This window comes from Apodemus sylvaticus, chromosome 10 (genome assembly GCF_947179515.1).
Source record: "Apodemus sylvaticus chromosome 10, mApoSyl1.1, whole genome shotgun sequence".
Lineage (NCBI taxonomy): Eukaryota > Metazoa > Chordata > Mammalia > Rodentia > Muridae > Apodemus > Apodemus sylvaticus.
This window is the reverse complement of record NC_067481.1, coordinates 106201227-106218043: the sequence shown is the minus strand read 5'-3', so window position 1 is coordinate 106218043 and position 16817 is coordinate 106201227. Positions and strand designations below refer to the sequence as shown.

General features: G+C 46.0%; 1 protein-coding gene across 4 annotated transcripts in view; it reads right to left on the bottom strand.

Moving 5' to 3' along the window:
• Snx29 (sorting nexin 29) overlaps nucleotides 1-16817 on the bottom strand; it is a 397982-nt gene that overhangs the window by 215486 nt on the left and 165679 nt on the right. For all 4 annotated transcript variants that reach the window (XM_052197693.1, XM_052197692.1, XM_052197691.1 and 1 more), the window contains one exon: nucleotides 2088-2170. In XM_052197693.1, the coding sequence (XP_052053653.1) occupies nucleotides 2088-2170 (83 nt within the window). The remainder of the gene's footprint in view (nucleotides 1-2087; nucleotides 2171-16817) is intronic.

Here is a 16817-nt window from a genome sequence, read left to right as displayed (position 1 = left end):
GACCTAGGAAAAAACGGCCTGGAGTATATTGGGAGGTTGATTTTACAGAAGTTAAGCCAGGAAAATATAGTCACAAACACCTTCTAGTGTTTGTGGATCCTTTCTCTGGATGGGTTGAGGCTTTCCCCACTAAGGAGGAAACAGCTACCATGGTAGCTAAGAAGATATTAGAGGAAATTTTCCTGAGGTCTGGAACGCCCAAGGTAACTGGGTCAGACACCAGTCCTGCTTTAGTCTCTAAAGTAAGTCAGGGATTGGCAGAGAAGCTGGTGACTAATTGGAAGCTCCATTGTGCAAACCATCTCCAGAGCTCAGGGCAGGTAGAGAGAATGAATAGAATCCTAAAATAGACCTTAACTAAATTGACTTTGGAGACTTGCGCTGACTAGGTGGTGCTCCTTCCCCTGGCCCTGCTCCGAGCCTGGACCACACCCTACCAGTTTAACCTGACCCCTTTTGAAATGCTATATGGGACCCCCACTCCCTTGACCCCGACTCTTGACTCCCTCCCCCCAAGAGTGAATTTTCAAGCTGGCCAGGATCTTATGGCTCGATTGCAAGCTTTGCAGATCAGTCACCAGGAATTGTGGCCTACACTTAGTACCCTGTTTAACACAGCAGAGGTTCCACATGAGTACCAAGTTGGAGACTGGGTATATGTTTAGGGCATTGTGCTGAAAATTTGGAAGCAAAGTGGAGAGGGCCCTTCCTGGTGCTTTGACCACCCCGACCTCAGTTAAAGTGGATGGAGCAGCTGCCTGGGTTCACATAACTCATGTCAGACCAGTACCTATGCCTGACTCCAACTGGATAGCAGCCAGACACCTGAGCAACCCTCTTCTGCAAGGCCAGACAAACCATGAGATGGCTATGGTGCATCTTCCTTCCAGAGCTGAGTCTTAGCACTCCCTACAACCGTACCAAAGTTGTATAAACCTTAAAACAGGTTCGAGTCTTGGTTTAACTCCTCCCCTTGGTTAACCACCCCCATATCCACCTTGTTAGGACCCCTAATTGTTCTCCTGCTATTGTTGACCTTCATACCCTGTATATTGAACAACCTTATAGCCTTCATAAAAGAGAGAATAGGATCAGTGCAGCTGAGCCAGGATTGGAGCTTGTACAAGAAAGGGGGGAAGGTGGGACCCTAAGGAGTTTTCCAGTCCCACACCCTCTTTACAGCTTCCCCCTCCCACCCGGGGTCAAGACTAGGCCAAGTTCCATTCTCTGCCCATAAGAACAGTCTTGAGTGAAAAATTCTCAGAATGTACTGACTGATAGTCACCTGACCCTCTGGAAAGTCCCAGGTAGAGCTCAAACACATGTCATGCTTGCTAGCCAAGAGATTTAAAGGTCAATATGCTTAGCCAATAAGTTCGAACTGTAACCTTGCTGATGTAACCTGTGCCCCTAAAATGTATAAAAGCTGCTTGTAATAGCCATTCAGGGTCGCCTTCTCGTCACTCGCCTCAAGGGACTGTTTGAGGGTTGACCCTGATGTGATGGAAAATAAACCTCTTGGGTTTGAATTGATTTATGTCTCGGTGTCTCACTTGGGGCTTCTAGAAGTAAGTACCACTTACCAAAGGTCAGGGGTCTTACAGCACATATGCATAAAATTGTCAAAATTAAAATAATGAATAATAGTAACAGCCAAACATTACCCAGTACCTATCCTGTGCTAATCCATGTTGCCTGCTGCCAACTATCCCACTTTATACATGAGAAAACTGAGACGGCGAAAGATTAAGAAACTACAGGAGAGCTGAAATGGCATCCTGGCAAGTCTGAGACCAGGGAGGTCTGAGTTCTCACCTGTGTGAATTCTGCTGCTTACACCCCTGGCCTCATGCCAATCAGCCATCCCACAAATATTCTAGACCTAAAGTCCCTAAGTGCCCAATATCATGCAGCTGTTACTAAGCCATGTGACTCAGTTTTCATTTAGCAAGAATATATAGCAAAATTTTCTGTGTGACTCTGGATGCCGCCAGCACCAGTTGTCTATTAAGTCAGATATAGTAGATACACTCTGAGCTGCCCAGCGACTAGCCAGCCCCTCCCCCAGGGGCGCAGCTCCGCCTCACCTTCCGCAGTCTGACCATCTCTTCTCAGCATCTGGACAGCTCCTACATATTTCTTCAGCTGGACTTTGAGCACCTCGTTTTCTCTGCAGGTATAAGAATGTTTAAAAAAAACATATTTAAAAACTAAAAATTTCCACTCTAATCAGGGAAGGAAATCTGTGTAACCAAAAAAAAAAGCACACAATTTGTATCTTATAAATGTTAATGTGCTATGCTGTTCACAGCTCAACACTGAAAATGACTGGGCATGCTTCTGAATGCATTCTGGAGCTTTGGTTTTGGAATGTTGGTAAACACTAACTGGTTCCTGTGCCTACAGACTTGGAATGTAAGCATGTGCTATGGGAATCCACCTCCCCCCTACCCCGCGTCTGCTGGATAGTTCCCCATTGACAGAGGCACACACAACACAGTTCAGCTGGGGTGACTCGTATGAGACCAGCTCCTGTGTACTACACAGCTTGCCTTGTACTGTGTGCCCACACATTCATCCCAGAAACTAGCACAGCTACCACTTTGTAGATGGAGAACTGGGACACCAGGAAGAACCAGTGACCAAATCCATCTCCAACCCCGCAAAGGGAAACAGACACTGGGATACAGCCACAACCCACCTCCCAAATCTATTCCCCAGGGACACTGGCTCATCATGTGACATGAGGTTCCAGGAGAAGAAAGGGACATTTCCTTATTATCCATCACAGTGCTTTGACCTTGAGCGGGTCAGCTCACTAAATCACACACGCATGCATGCACAGATCTATTCATCCTACCACCACATAGCTTTGACCCACAGAGACCCACTGAGTCACACACATGCGCATTCATCCATCCATCATTCATGACAAATTCAGTGAATCTGTTATATTTTCTCAGCTGAGTAAGAGAAGAGTTAGACAGATAATGTCTCTGAACAAGATCACGTGGTCAGGATCACCAGGAAACCCTAGGTCTCTCTGTCCCCAAGACAGACTCTCCTGTGTCCCTCTGGAGACTTAGTCTCCCAGCAGCTGTAGCACAAGAGGATCCTTGTCCGTATTCTACTTCTGCCTCTCACTTCCCATCTCAGGTCTTCAGGGTTTCATTAAACGCACCGCTTCACAATAAAAAGGGCTGAACCTAGATTTCTTCTATGACTAAACAAATAAAAAGGTTCATTTCAAAATATTCCAACAATTAGAACATATTTAAGAAGATAAAATTAGCTGAAAAGCTAACGTGTTGGAATGAAGCCATTAGTGTGTTCCTCTCCACCCTATCCTACATGGGCATGTGCAGGTGAGGGCATCCTAGGGAAGAGTGCTGTCACATTCCGCCCACATTTTGGCCTGGAAGTAAAATCACATTCCTTGTCATCTGCTTCATCTCTACGTCCTCCAGGAATCAACAGCAAAGCTGGCGCATGCTGCCATGCCTTCTAGCATGCACCTGACCACACACACTCCTGCAGAGCTCAGTGTACACAGTAGGACCATACTGCACACTTTCTTCACCCAAGCTATTTTCTTTAACTGCAGCACAGCAAACACTAACTCAGTCTATTGACAGATGGAAATAGCATTCCTTAGTGCAATGCCACACACCTACTTAGCTGTAAAACCTGAGATTGCCTGTTTCTGTTTCCAGTGCCCTACACTACAATGCAGTCTATAAAGACAGCACCTCCTTTGTAATGTTCTTTGCAGTCAGTTTTGGAAGAGAGAACACCAGGCTCAAATGTATGAAACACCAGACACTCAAGAATCACCTAAGAACTTTGTACAAATCTCAGAAGCCTTGAGAAAGGAAAACACAAATAAGCCCTCCCACTACCCTGTGTCAGGCTGCCGGGGACCTGTCCACAGCTACTGCATTTGCTTCAGCTTAAGTAGCCATAGCAATTGTCTGAAACAAAACAACAAGCTCTGAAAAGGCGGGTGAGGAGAACTAGCCCTGATATGTACCAACCTCGCTGTGTGCTTAGTAAGGCTCTGTAACCACAGCCTCACCACACCGCTCACTCTCACCCACTGCTGCGTGACATCACATAGTATCTTCAGACTAGGGGAGGAAGCAATATATACACATCTGTATGGGAGAAAGCTGACACTTGCTCTCCAAAGACCACGTTCAAGGGGCAGGGGTGGACAGGCTCACACAGATGGCTGAGCAGGCAGATACCGTTTCAGTGTTGGTCCCCTGACTCTCATCCCACCTGCCTCCCACACAGGCCCTACTCATCCAATCTCTGGCCAGCACTAAAGTGTTTCAGTGGCCACTGAATCATTTATTTAACAACATGTTAAGATTCCATCTAAAAAATCGCACCTAATGTAATATACATAATTTTAATAGAAATCCAATTTCCATCAAATGATGAGATACCAATGTGAACATATCTGCTCACTGGATAGAAATCTTTGACAGATGCCAGTTTAATCCAGCCAGCTTTGCCCTGGTGGGAAATGTACACTTTCATCTCTAGGACATGAGAGGTCTCAAGTGAGAACATGCTCATACTTTCTTGAAAGGACAAAGGCCTAGTGTGGGGGTACTGGCTACTGACCCCTAGGAATGACCAGATGCAGTTATTGTTTTACATTTTTATTTTGAAACAGTTAAAGATTTGCAGAATGTTAGGAGATAATTGCAAGAGGCCCTGCACAGCCCTGGCTCAGTTTTCCCTGGTAGTCACACCTTACATAACCACAGAGGGTGTGCCAATGTGACCACATCCCTACTTGTGAACACAGTGCATGGCTGGACCATCTTCACTACTGTAACTGAGACGAGCTGTGGGCCTAGCATCCTGAGCTGTGAACTGATTTTCATCACTACCTCACAGCTGTAACTTCACTATTGTTCAAGCCGCAATGGGCTTTTGGAGGCCTCTGTAAAAGGGTCATTTAACGCCACAGAGAGCTGTGAACTCTGCAGTTCTAAGAACCACTGCAGGCCAGAACCACTAGGCTAGTGGATGGCCTTCCTCACTGGCAGCGTGCCCTTAGAGGAGATAGTGGAACCTTCCAGACCTTTCCTCTTTCTCCTAGCCCTAAGGTGACCAGCTTTGCGCTGTACTCCCAAGAGAACACCTCCTCAGTACAGATTCAAAAACAGAGACCAATAATCCATGACTGAAACCTAACCTGATGGGGACGCGAGCCCGGCCGGACCTGCTCTCCTCCTTAGTGTTGACTGTCTCAGGTTTTGCTGTACTAACAGAAAGCTGATGAGTACATCTTCTTCATCTTTTCTTTACTTTCTTTTTTCTTTTTCTTTAAACTTCACACGTCACTGCCCAAGAAAACATTTCCCATAGTTTGAACAACTAATTTACAAAAATTTAAAAAATCCAATGACTTTTAAAGTTATTATAACATATAACATATTTATCTGTTTTTATGGATATGTGTAGACACACATGAGCCACAAACTTGTGGGTCATGGGGATAGAACTCGAATCACCAGGCTTGCTTGCTACTTCCTGAGTTGCCTTGTCAGCCATAATGAAGACTTTAACTTTTAGACAGAGACACCATTTGGAATGTATCATTCTGCTCAGTACATTAGTCCTTACTCGGATTACCATATGTCAATGGTTGACACTTGGCTATCAGTGCAGCTGACGTTCACTATGTGGGCCGTCCTGGGCTTCACACCTCAGCTCCTATTCTCACCAGCTCTTCGTCCTTCAGGGAAGACAGTGACAACAGCTGTCCCCAAATTTTCACACAATGCTCACTGGATGTCAAGTGCTATTTTAAGTGTTGCACAAACGTCCCCCATTATTAACAACCGTAACATATGCTTCTGGGGTTCAAGTGGACGTCTTCATCCCCTCTAGTGGCAGAAGTGCTATGCGCCACTTCTAGGACCAGTTATAAGCAAAGAGCAGCAGTCGCTAGTTCTCTGGAAGGCTCCCATCTCTGCTTCCCAGCTAGCCTGTGGGAAGCCACATCATAGGGGAAGAGGCCGCCCAGCAGCTCCATGACTGAGCCTGAAAGAATACCTGTTAGCCCTAGCAAGCCTTGACTGACTACAACTCCATCCCATACTCTGCCTAACCTCATGAGATCCTGGGCAAAGGGGCCAGCCAAGTCCAGGCCTCTGACCCTCTAAAACTATGAGGAATTGGGGATGGCAGTACTTAGATGGAACCCAGAGTCTCAGATATCAGGCAAGCATGTTACCACTAAGCCTCAGTGTCACCCTAATTGACTAAATTTAAGTGGATCCACAGAACTTTGTGTATAGTTGTATAGTAGTATGTATTAGTATACACAATCCTCGTGGTAATCTTAGGAAGCTTTTTTACCCCTGATGCTGAGCCTAGAAACAGCGCATAGGAAACAGAGGTAAGGATTTTAGAAGTCAAACAACTTGCCCAGGTTTACTAGGCTTGTCTGACCCTCCATCCTCCTGTCCAAGTGTTATCAAAGCCCAGTAACTTCACATCTAGCTATCTGCACAGACAGATGTCCTCTCTGTGCCTCAGTTTACCTCTCTAAATAACAAAAGATCAAGGAGCCCTGAGGATTGGTGCAACATGTACAGTTTTTAATAACTTCTTGGGACGTCATGCCAGTGCCAGACAGTGTTCACATACATGGGTTTAGAGGTATAAGACAGAATGGGTCCCCATACTTACTGAGGTGACATTTACAAAGGAGCTGTGGCCTTACAGGTCACCAAATACTATTTCAGATTATGATATACCCTATAAAAATGAGAGGGGGATAGGAAGGAGGAGAAGGAGTGGTCTAGGAGGATATAGGGTGGGAGAATGTTTCAGAGAGGAGTCTACAAGACTTTTGTGGAAGTTGGCAAACCTGAAGGAGGTAGAAGAAACACAACTCCCAGAATCAGGATGGAGATCTGGGTGCACGAAGTCACCTCTGGGTCTATTAAAATGCAAAATTGCTTCAGAGCAGTGGAGCAGAGCCTGGAAGTCTGCATTTCCAACAGTGTTCTCGGCAGGCTGCCAGACCCAAAACTAGACTAGAGGGAGGGGCTGGGAAAGCCCCGAGAAGCTGGAAGGACTGCAGCCAAGAATGAGTCATAAAGGTCCCTGAGCCAGGGCAAGGAATGGGAGCAACCAAGGAAGGGGGTAAGGGAGGACATGGGGCTGTGTGAGAAACCCAGAGTGGCTGTGAACACAGCAGATGCCAGCTGACTTCTAAAAGGCAACCAGCCAAGAAATGATGGTGGCCAGGATGAGAGGACTGGGCAGTAGCCACAGAGGTGGATAAGTCCATGGGTCTTCATCTACAGGATTCCAGACCATCTTGCCAGCTGGCTGCCAGCCCTGATCTGCCTGCTGCCCACCTGCATTTTCCTTCCAAAGCTCAGGGGAGATGTAAATCATGGAGTAGGTGGCAGCAAGTGTCTCTCCTCCAGCTCCCAGTGACTACAGTAATTAATGTGTGCAAGTCAAAGCAATTATGCCTGCCGGATGTCAGAATAAACAACCAGAAGCCCCAGACAGCACCATTCAAAGAATAATTACTCAAAACAAAACCAATGAACCTGTTAAGTGCATTTGGTAATTCTAGCATCAAAACACCACAAGGAGACACACCTACAAAAATCTGCTCTCCTGAGCCAGACAAAAGCTTGTCTTAAGGGTGCCTCAACTCTACTAGCCAGTGATACTAAGGAGACACAACATCTAACCACACCCAACTACTAGAAGACAGTGGTTGAGAGGCCTAGCTAAGCAAAGTCATGAGGACTACCTCAAAGGAACCACTAATGAACCAGCCTGCCTCCATCTTAGGCTTACAAAATACCTTACAATAAAGATGGAAGGCTCATTCCTGTGTATGATTAAACCTGTTTCTCAAGGACTAGACTATGCCCCACCTGTAACATTAACTACAAATGGCTCTGTACAGCCTGTTCCAGGAAACAGCAGCCATGTTTGTGTTTCAAAAGGTCACCTTCTGTTATGACTGCTGGTTGTTCTAACTACCTTGTAACCACCCTGCAATCATGTCTTTGTTTCAAGTTCTAATGAATGTCTTGCAAGTCCACCTTTCTTTCAAAAGCTTGTTATAACTTGTTTTGACTACCTTGTTATGTTCTGCTCCTTAACCCCACTATTTAGCCCACCAAAGTACCCACTTGGAAGCCCTCTACCCCTGAGTTATATAAGCCTTGTCTTCTTCAGACCCAGTGTTGACCTCTGCGACCCTGCCTTAGCCCACGTACATGAATTTAAAAAGCTTGCTTTAATTAATTGCTTGCTTTAGTTAATTTGGCCATGATGATTTGGCCTGGTAGTCTTTCTCCTCCCATCTTTGGATTTAACAGCAGGAACCTAGTTTAATGGTGCTAAGAGATAGTCCTAGCAGCCCAAGATCTCTGTAAACTATGCTATCCACGCTACTGCCGCATACTGCTAGTCTCCTCCAGACCCGGCCCCAGGAAGGCCTTCTAACTCTGGAATCTACTCAACTGCTGCAGTCACACCTTTGCACTGTTCTGGGACAACCCAGAGCCTATAAGAAGCAAGGGCTGCTGCCAGAGAAGGGTCCTGGAGGCTTTGTCAATACCTACAGGCTTAAGTGACAAAGAGAGGCTAAGCAGTTTTCCTGGGAAATGGTAAGAGCTGGGCTCAGACTGGCTGTGACTGCAGACAAGGGACCCGTCCCTCCATACTGCCTTTGCAATACAGTGAGCAATCCTAAGCGGGCCATAGATTCCAGCCAGTTTCCATCTCAGAGACAAGCTCAGATAAAGGCAGAGGATGCTCTACTCACGCTGCTACCCACTCCTCCATAAATGTGCTCTCCGCTGGCCCCTCACATTCCCTGCCTTGTAGCTGTCAGGGATGCTCAGCCAAGCAGCTGTCTAAGCCCCTCACCACTGTAGAATTTAGCTTATCACAGTCCTTCTGACACCTGTGTCATTATTGTGGCATACGTGATGTTCTGTCTGCAACTCAACACCTTGTCAAACACCCATGAGCCTCATATCAGAACATGATCACCCATGGCATCATCTCAGAACATTCTCGGCACAGGTGATAACTGGCCAAGGACACCCAAGAACAGACAACCCAACTCCTCCAACTCCTGTGAGGGGTGTGATGGAGGTAAGCCCTTCCCTTCCTGAACAGCTCCAAGGCCACTGGGAGAGGTGAATTACTTAAAGGAGAACTGACCAAATAACCAAATTTAGCCAGGTAGCAGTGGCAGCACAAGCCTCTAATCCTAGCACACGGGATTATCTGTGAGTTTGAGGGCAGCCTGGTCTAGAGTGAGCTCCAGTTCAACCATGGCTACACAGAAAAAAATGTCTCAAAAAATTGAAATTAAAAAAAAATGTAACCAAATTTATCACACAGTTGGAGCCAGGCTCTTGCTACTCAAGAAAGGTATTGCCGAAATTCAAGGGATTGTTGTGAACTCAAGAGACTGTCACAAAAGAACATAGTAATGCCCTCGCAGGACAAGGCTAGGACAATTTGACCATTGAAACAGTTTTGCAAAATAAACTGGTTGCCATCTTTAAAAATGTCAAGGTCATAAGAGTGAAAGCTAAGGAGAGATGACAACTGCATGGGTCACTCTGGTGGTCATCATTCTGCAAGACAGGAGAAATCTACAACAGACAGTGAGTGCCACACACTGTGCCGCAGTACCCAAGTGTGCGGAAGTGCTGACCTCTGGCCCTCCGTGCTGGACCGCACTGCCCGAGAAGAATGAAGCACATGTGGTGTCTGAAGGGGAGAGGCTAGAAGAAAGCAGGCTCCACGCCCTCCTGGAGTCACATTTCCTGGAGCAGAACCTGGCGTCTGAACTTGGACCAAGCTGCAGGGCACTTCCATGGCACACCCTGGCATCCATCCACTCACTGCCACGAGCCCTCCTGTCACACCACGATGGGGACAGACACCCAGCAGGAGCAGTGTTGTTCTTCAACTGCTGCCCAGAACAATCTAGTGCCTGCTTGAATATAAGAAGTCTTGGGGTATTTTTCTTTTCTTTCTAGTTCCCCCAAAAAGATAACATTCAAGGGCTTCCTGGAGACTCTAATTTCTCCACTGCTCTGTGACTTGATCTGTGCAGGATCGTCTCTGGTTGGAGGACTGGGGAAGGGGGAGGGCCTAAGAAAGCATGCTTGGATTTTAACGCCTTCTCTCCTTTTCCTTGGCATCTCCCCACTCCTTCTATAAAACCCATCTCACTTCATTAGCCTGGTACATTCTATTCAGAATGGCATGCTGGGTCCTCCATTCCAGATTCCAGCCAAGGAAACAGACCAAATAGCTCCAGTAACTCACAAAGGTAACTAACAGTAGATGACACACCTCAGAGTATCCTGAGCACTGAACCCTCTTCCCCAGATATGTCACCTTTCCTGGGGCTGACCCAGGTCCCTGCATCTAGGGAATCAGCTTTATCCGATCAGCTGGGGGTCCCAGGAGTCTCCTGCTGAACAAGGCTTTCTTAGGATACAGTTCTAGAAACTACCAGGAGTCTCCTGCTGAACAAGGCTTTCTTAGGATACAGTTCTAGAAACTACTACATCCACGTAGCAACCTATCTTTGCTAAAAACAGTAATTCTGCTAGCTAGAGATATAAACTAGAGAAGAGATATGCAAATGACACTCCACCCAAAAATAGTTTCAAAGCCACAGCCTACAGAAGCCAGAGCCATGGTGTACACCTTGGTCCAGAGGGCCATCCATTACAGCACATTCATTACATACAGGGCTGCATGAACTCAGCCCTGCTCTGGCGGCTCCACTGACAAGTTCACATTTCTCAGGCAGTGCCAAGGCCTTCAAACCTGGCTTTGCTGTCTTAACATGTGAGTGCTAGTCTCCTAGCCAGAAGATGCCACATCTGTCCTTGACTCTGACCTTCTGGCAGTAGCTTTGCCACCTGTGAGACCTGAAGTCTACTTGGTAGTTGTTGTCCCTTTATTAAGACAAGAGAAAATGAAGAACCTTTAAGAGCCTGTAAAAAACAAACACCCTAAATGGAATCATAAAGAAACAGCTGACAAACCAAAAATGTGCCTCTGAGCAGGAAAAACCAAGATCACAAACAATAGAAAAACAATGAGTTTCCAGAGTACAAGACAGAAAGGATAAGACGCTAAAGCACTGGGTCTGGCGGAGAACACTGCCACTCACGGCTCAGACAGCTCAGCTGATGGAATGGGCACGCAGCGCTGTGCTTTAGATGGAAGGGCCCCAGAAGGCTCCGTGTTAGAGGCTTGCTTGCTAGCAGATGGACTTCTAGAAGGCGCTGCGTCCTAAGAGCTTTTCAGGAGCCAACACACTGAGCCCTGATGGCATTCTTGGAGGCCTCACTGGAAGAGGCAGGTCACAGAGGGCATGCTCTGGACAGACACATCTGTGATCCCATGTCCTTCACCTCTCTCTGGCTCCCTGGACCCTTTCTATCTCTCCACAACACTGAAACCACAGGGCCAGACAATGACAGACTGAGACAACTGAAACTGTGACCCAAAGTACATTTTCCTTCCTCTGACCTGTGTATTCCAGACGTTTCTCACAGTCACAAAAAACTGACGAACATATACCAAGCATCTTACACAATAATACCGCATAGCACTCACTTCCTGTATGTGACACCCACACTGCAGTCATAATGATAGTTCATGACGCTCACTTCCTATATGTTACACACATATGCAGTCATAATGATAGTGCACGGCGCTCACTTCCTGTATGTTACACACATATGCAGTCAATAATGATAGTGCACAGTGCTCACTTCCTGTATGTTACACACATATGCAGTCATAATGATAGTGCACAGCGCTCACTTCCTGTATGTTACACACATATGCAGTCAATAATGACAGGGCACAGCACTCACTTCCTGTATGTTACACACATATGCAGTCAATAATGATAGTGCACAGTGCTCACTTCCTGTATGTTACACACATATGCAGTCATAATGATAGTGCACAGCGCTCACTTCCTGTATGTTACACACATATGCAGTCAATAATGACAGGGCACAGCACTCACTTCCTGTATGTTACACACATATGCAGTCAATAATGACAGGGCACAGCGCTCACTTCCTGTATGTTACACACATATGCAGTCATAATGGTAGTGCACAGCGCTCACTTCCTGTATGTTACACACATATGCAGTCATAATGATAGTGCACAGCACTCACTTCCTATATGTTACACACATATGCAGTCATAATGATAGTGCACAGCACTCACTTCCTATATGTTACACATATATGCAGTCATAATGATAGTGCACAGCACTCACTTCCTATATGTTACACATATATGCAGTCATAATGATAGTGCACAGCACTCACTTCCTGTATGTTACACACATATGCAGTCATAATGACAGTGCACAGCGCTCACTTCCTGTATGTTACACACATATGCAGTCATGATAGTGCACAGCGCTCACTTCCTACCACACTGCAGCCATGTAAGAAAGTGTCCATGTCTGAAGAGTGCTTAAGAAAAAAAAATCATGATGTTTGCTTTTAACTTCACTACATACACTACAAACACTTATGTGGGTAAATAAGACACAGATATGTAGACAGATATATGTGTCCCAATTATTATAAAATACTATTAGCAACTAGTGACCCAAGCAAAAAATAAAGGAGTTATTCTATTTATGACTATTTTGTAAATCTAAAATTACTTCATAATATAAATTTAAAATATATCTCTTGGCTCAGAAGATGTCTTGGTTTATAAAGGCTTGCAACCTAAGCTTAATGACCTGAGTTCATTCTCCAGTGCTCACACTGATGCAGTGGTGGCAGGCTAAGAAGTACTATCTGAACACCAAGCTGAAAACTCAACTTGGCTTTGGAACAAATCGTAATAGTCTCATCAAATCTCCTCCTCTTGAGACCACAGGCAGCAGACTAGACTGTGAATGGAGGGATAATTTTAAAATGATAATAATAATAATAATAATAATAATAACAATAATAACAACAACAACAACAAGATGCAACAATCTTGTCTGATGCCACACATCAGACACAGAAATGCTACTCAAGAGAGTATATTATTGCAGTGCATGAGCTGGAACCATGGACTGAAGGTTCTCAGGCTGATGTAAGCTTCAGAGAGAGCAAGGAGTTTCCAACTAGGTGCAAACAAGCCAAGGCTGCTTCACTTAAAGATCCAGGTTTTTATCAAATGAGATACAAGAAGAAAGCAGGAGTGGTCCCTGGTTCTGGAAAGACTCAGTGAAACAGTATTTGGCAAAACCAGAACGGGGAACTGGGAAGGGGTGGGAGGGAGGACAGGGGAAGAGAAGGGGGCTTACGGGACTTTCGGGGAGTGGGGGGGGGCTAGAAAAGGGGAAATCATTTGAAATGTAAATAAATTATATCGAATAAAAAAAAAAGAAAAAAAAAAAGATCCAGGTTTTTTTTTATAAAGCCACAATGGAGTTGGAGAACATCATACTAAGTGAGATAACCCAGTCTCAAAAGATCAATCATGGTATGCACTCACTAATAAGTGGATATTAACCTAGAAAACTGGAATACCCAAAACATAATCCACACATCAAATGAGGTACAAGAAGAAAGGAGGAGTGGCCCCTGGTTCTAGAAAGACTCAGTGTAGCAGTGTAGGGCAAAACCAGAACAGGGAAGTAGGAAGGGGTAGATGGGGGAAAAAGAGGAGGGAAGGGAGCTTATGAGACGTTCGGGAGTGGGAAGCCAGAAAAGGGGAAATCATTTGAAATGTAAATAAAAATTATATCGAATAAAAAAAAAGAATATAGGGTCACAACAAATGGTAAAAAAAAAAAAAAGAAAAAGAAAAGAAAAGGAAAGGAAAGAAAAGAAAAGAAAAGAAAAGAAAAGGAAAAAAAGAAAAAAAAAGAAAAAAGAAAAAAGAAAAAGCCACAAGCAAGAGCTGCCTGGGAAGCCTTGCAATGACCAGGTTCACTGGAGTGTCTGCTGCCCCTGTAGACTGGGAAAGTGCCTCCCCTAGTTCCTCCTCCAAAGACACCCTTCTTCATCTCCCAGAATGCACAGTTCCTCACTTCTGATAGCCTGTCTATAGGCATTCCAGTCTGGGACATCTACTGTACAGAAACTCTGCAGAGTGACAAGCTCCAAAAACAGTCTTGGGCTTGGAATTTCAGGACTAAATAAAGCAAGGGTTTGATACAAAAGTAGGTCAGCACAGAACCTGGAGCACAGGTGCATGCAAACAGTTCCCTGTGGGGGCTTAAGCTGGGCCATCACAGCACAGCCACTCAGATACACTCATTGTTATTGCAGCCCTCAGCCCCAGGGATCTATCCACAGGAACCACATTTCTAAAGAACAATTACTTTTCCCTTGACATCTAATGACTGCAAGAATTGACACAGCAAAATAAAATCAGACTCCTTCATCTGTTTGTCACTAATGTTGGTTGGCACATAATTAGAGCCCTTTCCACTGTGTTCCCTTTAACCCCCAAAGTTGAAGACAAATTATTGAGAAAGTATGCTAGATGTTCCTAAATAGAGCGATGCAAGCTTCTGGACTCCAGGGTGCCAGCATAAAGAGAGCTAGCGCCATGGGCTTCAGACATGCCTGAGATGGAAAGGACGCCTGGCAGCCAGCTGGGCACAGTGAGTATGCGGCCCAGGAGACTGCATGGCATCTGTTATAAAGCGAAATGAAACTCTGGAATAAGGCTGCCCGCAGAGGGCCCCATGAATTCTGACTCCTTAATATTAAATCATAACATTGCTACCTCCCAGTCACGGCCTCTTTAAAAGCAAGAACGTAGGCTCTCCCAACCCTGCTCTCCCAACCCAAAGCACGGTGCACCAAAGGAGCTCAGGCATCAGTCTCAGGGCAGCCCAACATGGGCAGTGCATAAACCTTGTCCAGCTCCTGAGTGAGAAATCACCATACAAGGCACCTCAGGCACACTGAGGGACTGTGACTGCTGAACAACAGACTTGCTGCCAGGGGGTTATCTCAGGCATGGAGTGATACCGTGGGGATGCACAAGACCACCTTTGTTCTTGGAGATCGATGCTGGCAGGGTCAGGTATCAAGAATGGCAACGTGTGTTTAGTCTTTCTGTCAACTTGTTTGTCAACACAACCCATGGTCATTTGGGGAAAAGGCCTGTAGGCAAGTCAGCGAGGGCATTTTCTCAATTCATGATGGATATGGAAAGGACCAGATCACTGTGGGCAGGGCCACCCATGGTGGGTGGTCGTGAGTTATGTAAGAAAACAGGTTAAGTAAGCCCTGGAGGACAAGCCAGGAAACACCATACTTCAATGCCTTCTGCTTCAGTTCCTGCCTGCAGGTTCCTGCCTTGTTCCCCCTGACTTCTCTTTATGAGGGAATGTGCCCTCAGCTGAAATAAACCCTTTCCTCCCCAAGTCGCTCTTGGCCATGGTCACAGCAATAGAAAGCAAACTAGGATGTTGTGGGGAACCCTTCAAACATCCACATTGTAATAAGTGTGCCCAAATGTGTCTATACAGAAAAAAAACACTGAAAATAAACTCAAATGTATAAAATATAAACGCCTCCAGCACGGGTAATCTTCATGTAATGACAACACCACCCGCCGGAGGGACAGCTAGTTTTGGCTCTCTGACTTGGTTCCCAGTTTGAGGAATTTCAGTACATTATGGTGAGGTTCACTTTGGAGGAACATGTAGTAGACATTGCTCACATCGAGGTAGGCAGGAAGTAGAGAGCAAGGTAAAGACAGTGGTAAGCAGAACCTTCAAAGGGACATCCTGCAAGACCCACCCACGCCAGCCACACCCCACCTCCTAGATGCCCCACAACCTTCCAAAGGGTCACCCACTACCTGCTGGGGGAAAAGCACCCCCAGATGAGCTTACAGGGAAATGTCACAGTCAAACCAGAATATCTGGTAAACCTAAGTGTCAGCTTAAAGTCTCCAAAGAAAAAAGTTAAGGAAAATTTTTACATGTTTTATGAAGGAAAATCTGCATGCAAGACTCATGATGACATTTTTCTATCCCACCAAAAGTGAGCAGGGGAACCTGCCCAGGTTGGGGGCATACAGGGTCCCTGCATGCCACTCTGGCTGGGCAGCAGCTCTGGGCCTGCAGACCTGCCTTCCAAGCAGCACACTAACTCTAATCCTCAATAGTCAGCAGGACCATTACCAGCTGCCTACTTGCCTTCCAGTGCCCCCTCTGGCAGTTTCCTTGCATCGTGCTTTGTCCAGTAGGATTAATATTAAGGGAGGATTTAGTGGTAGCATTTAAAATGCCTCTTTAGAAAAGGATTTTGGAAAGATAGCAGTGACAGCAGCAGCATTTTTAAATCTTAAATTCCTACATTAAAATAAATAAAGGAGTAAAGCAAATCCCCGGATGGCAACTACAGCCATGGATGGCATCTACAGTGGGCCTTGAGTCAGCGACTGGACACTGGCAGCAACAGTGGTGGAGCCCAGCTGCCCTGCCCTGCCCTGTCCCTACTCATCTAACATCCTGCCAGACCAATGGTGTTGCCGCTGGTGACTCTGTCAACTGTCCCCCACCAACCACCTCCTCTTCAGCCTTGGACCAGGGGCAGCTAAGACACCAGACTGATGACAGGGGCCACCCGTGCTAGATAGAGGACAAGGAGGGGAGGAGAAATTGCTGAGTGAAAGCGGGGAGAGAGGCGGAAACTGATACGCGGACCATTCAAACTCCTCGATCAGCTCCTTCTCCACCTCACTGGTGGCCCCTCTGGGCAGAAGAGCAAAAC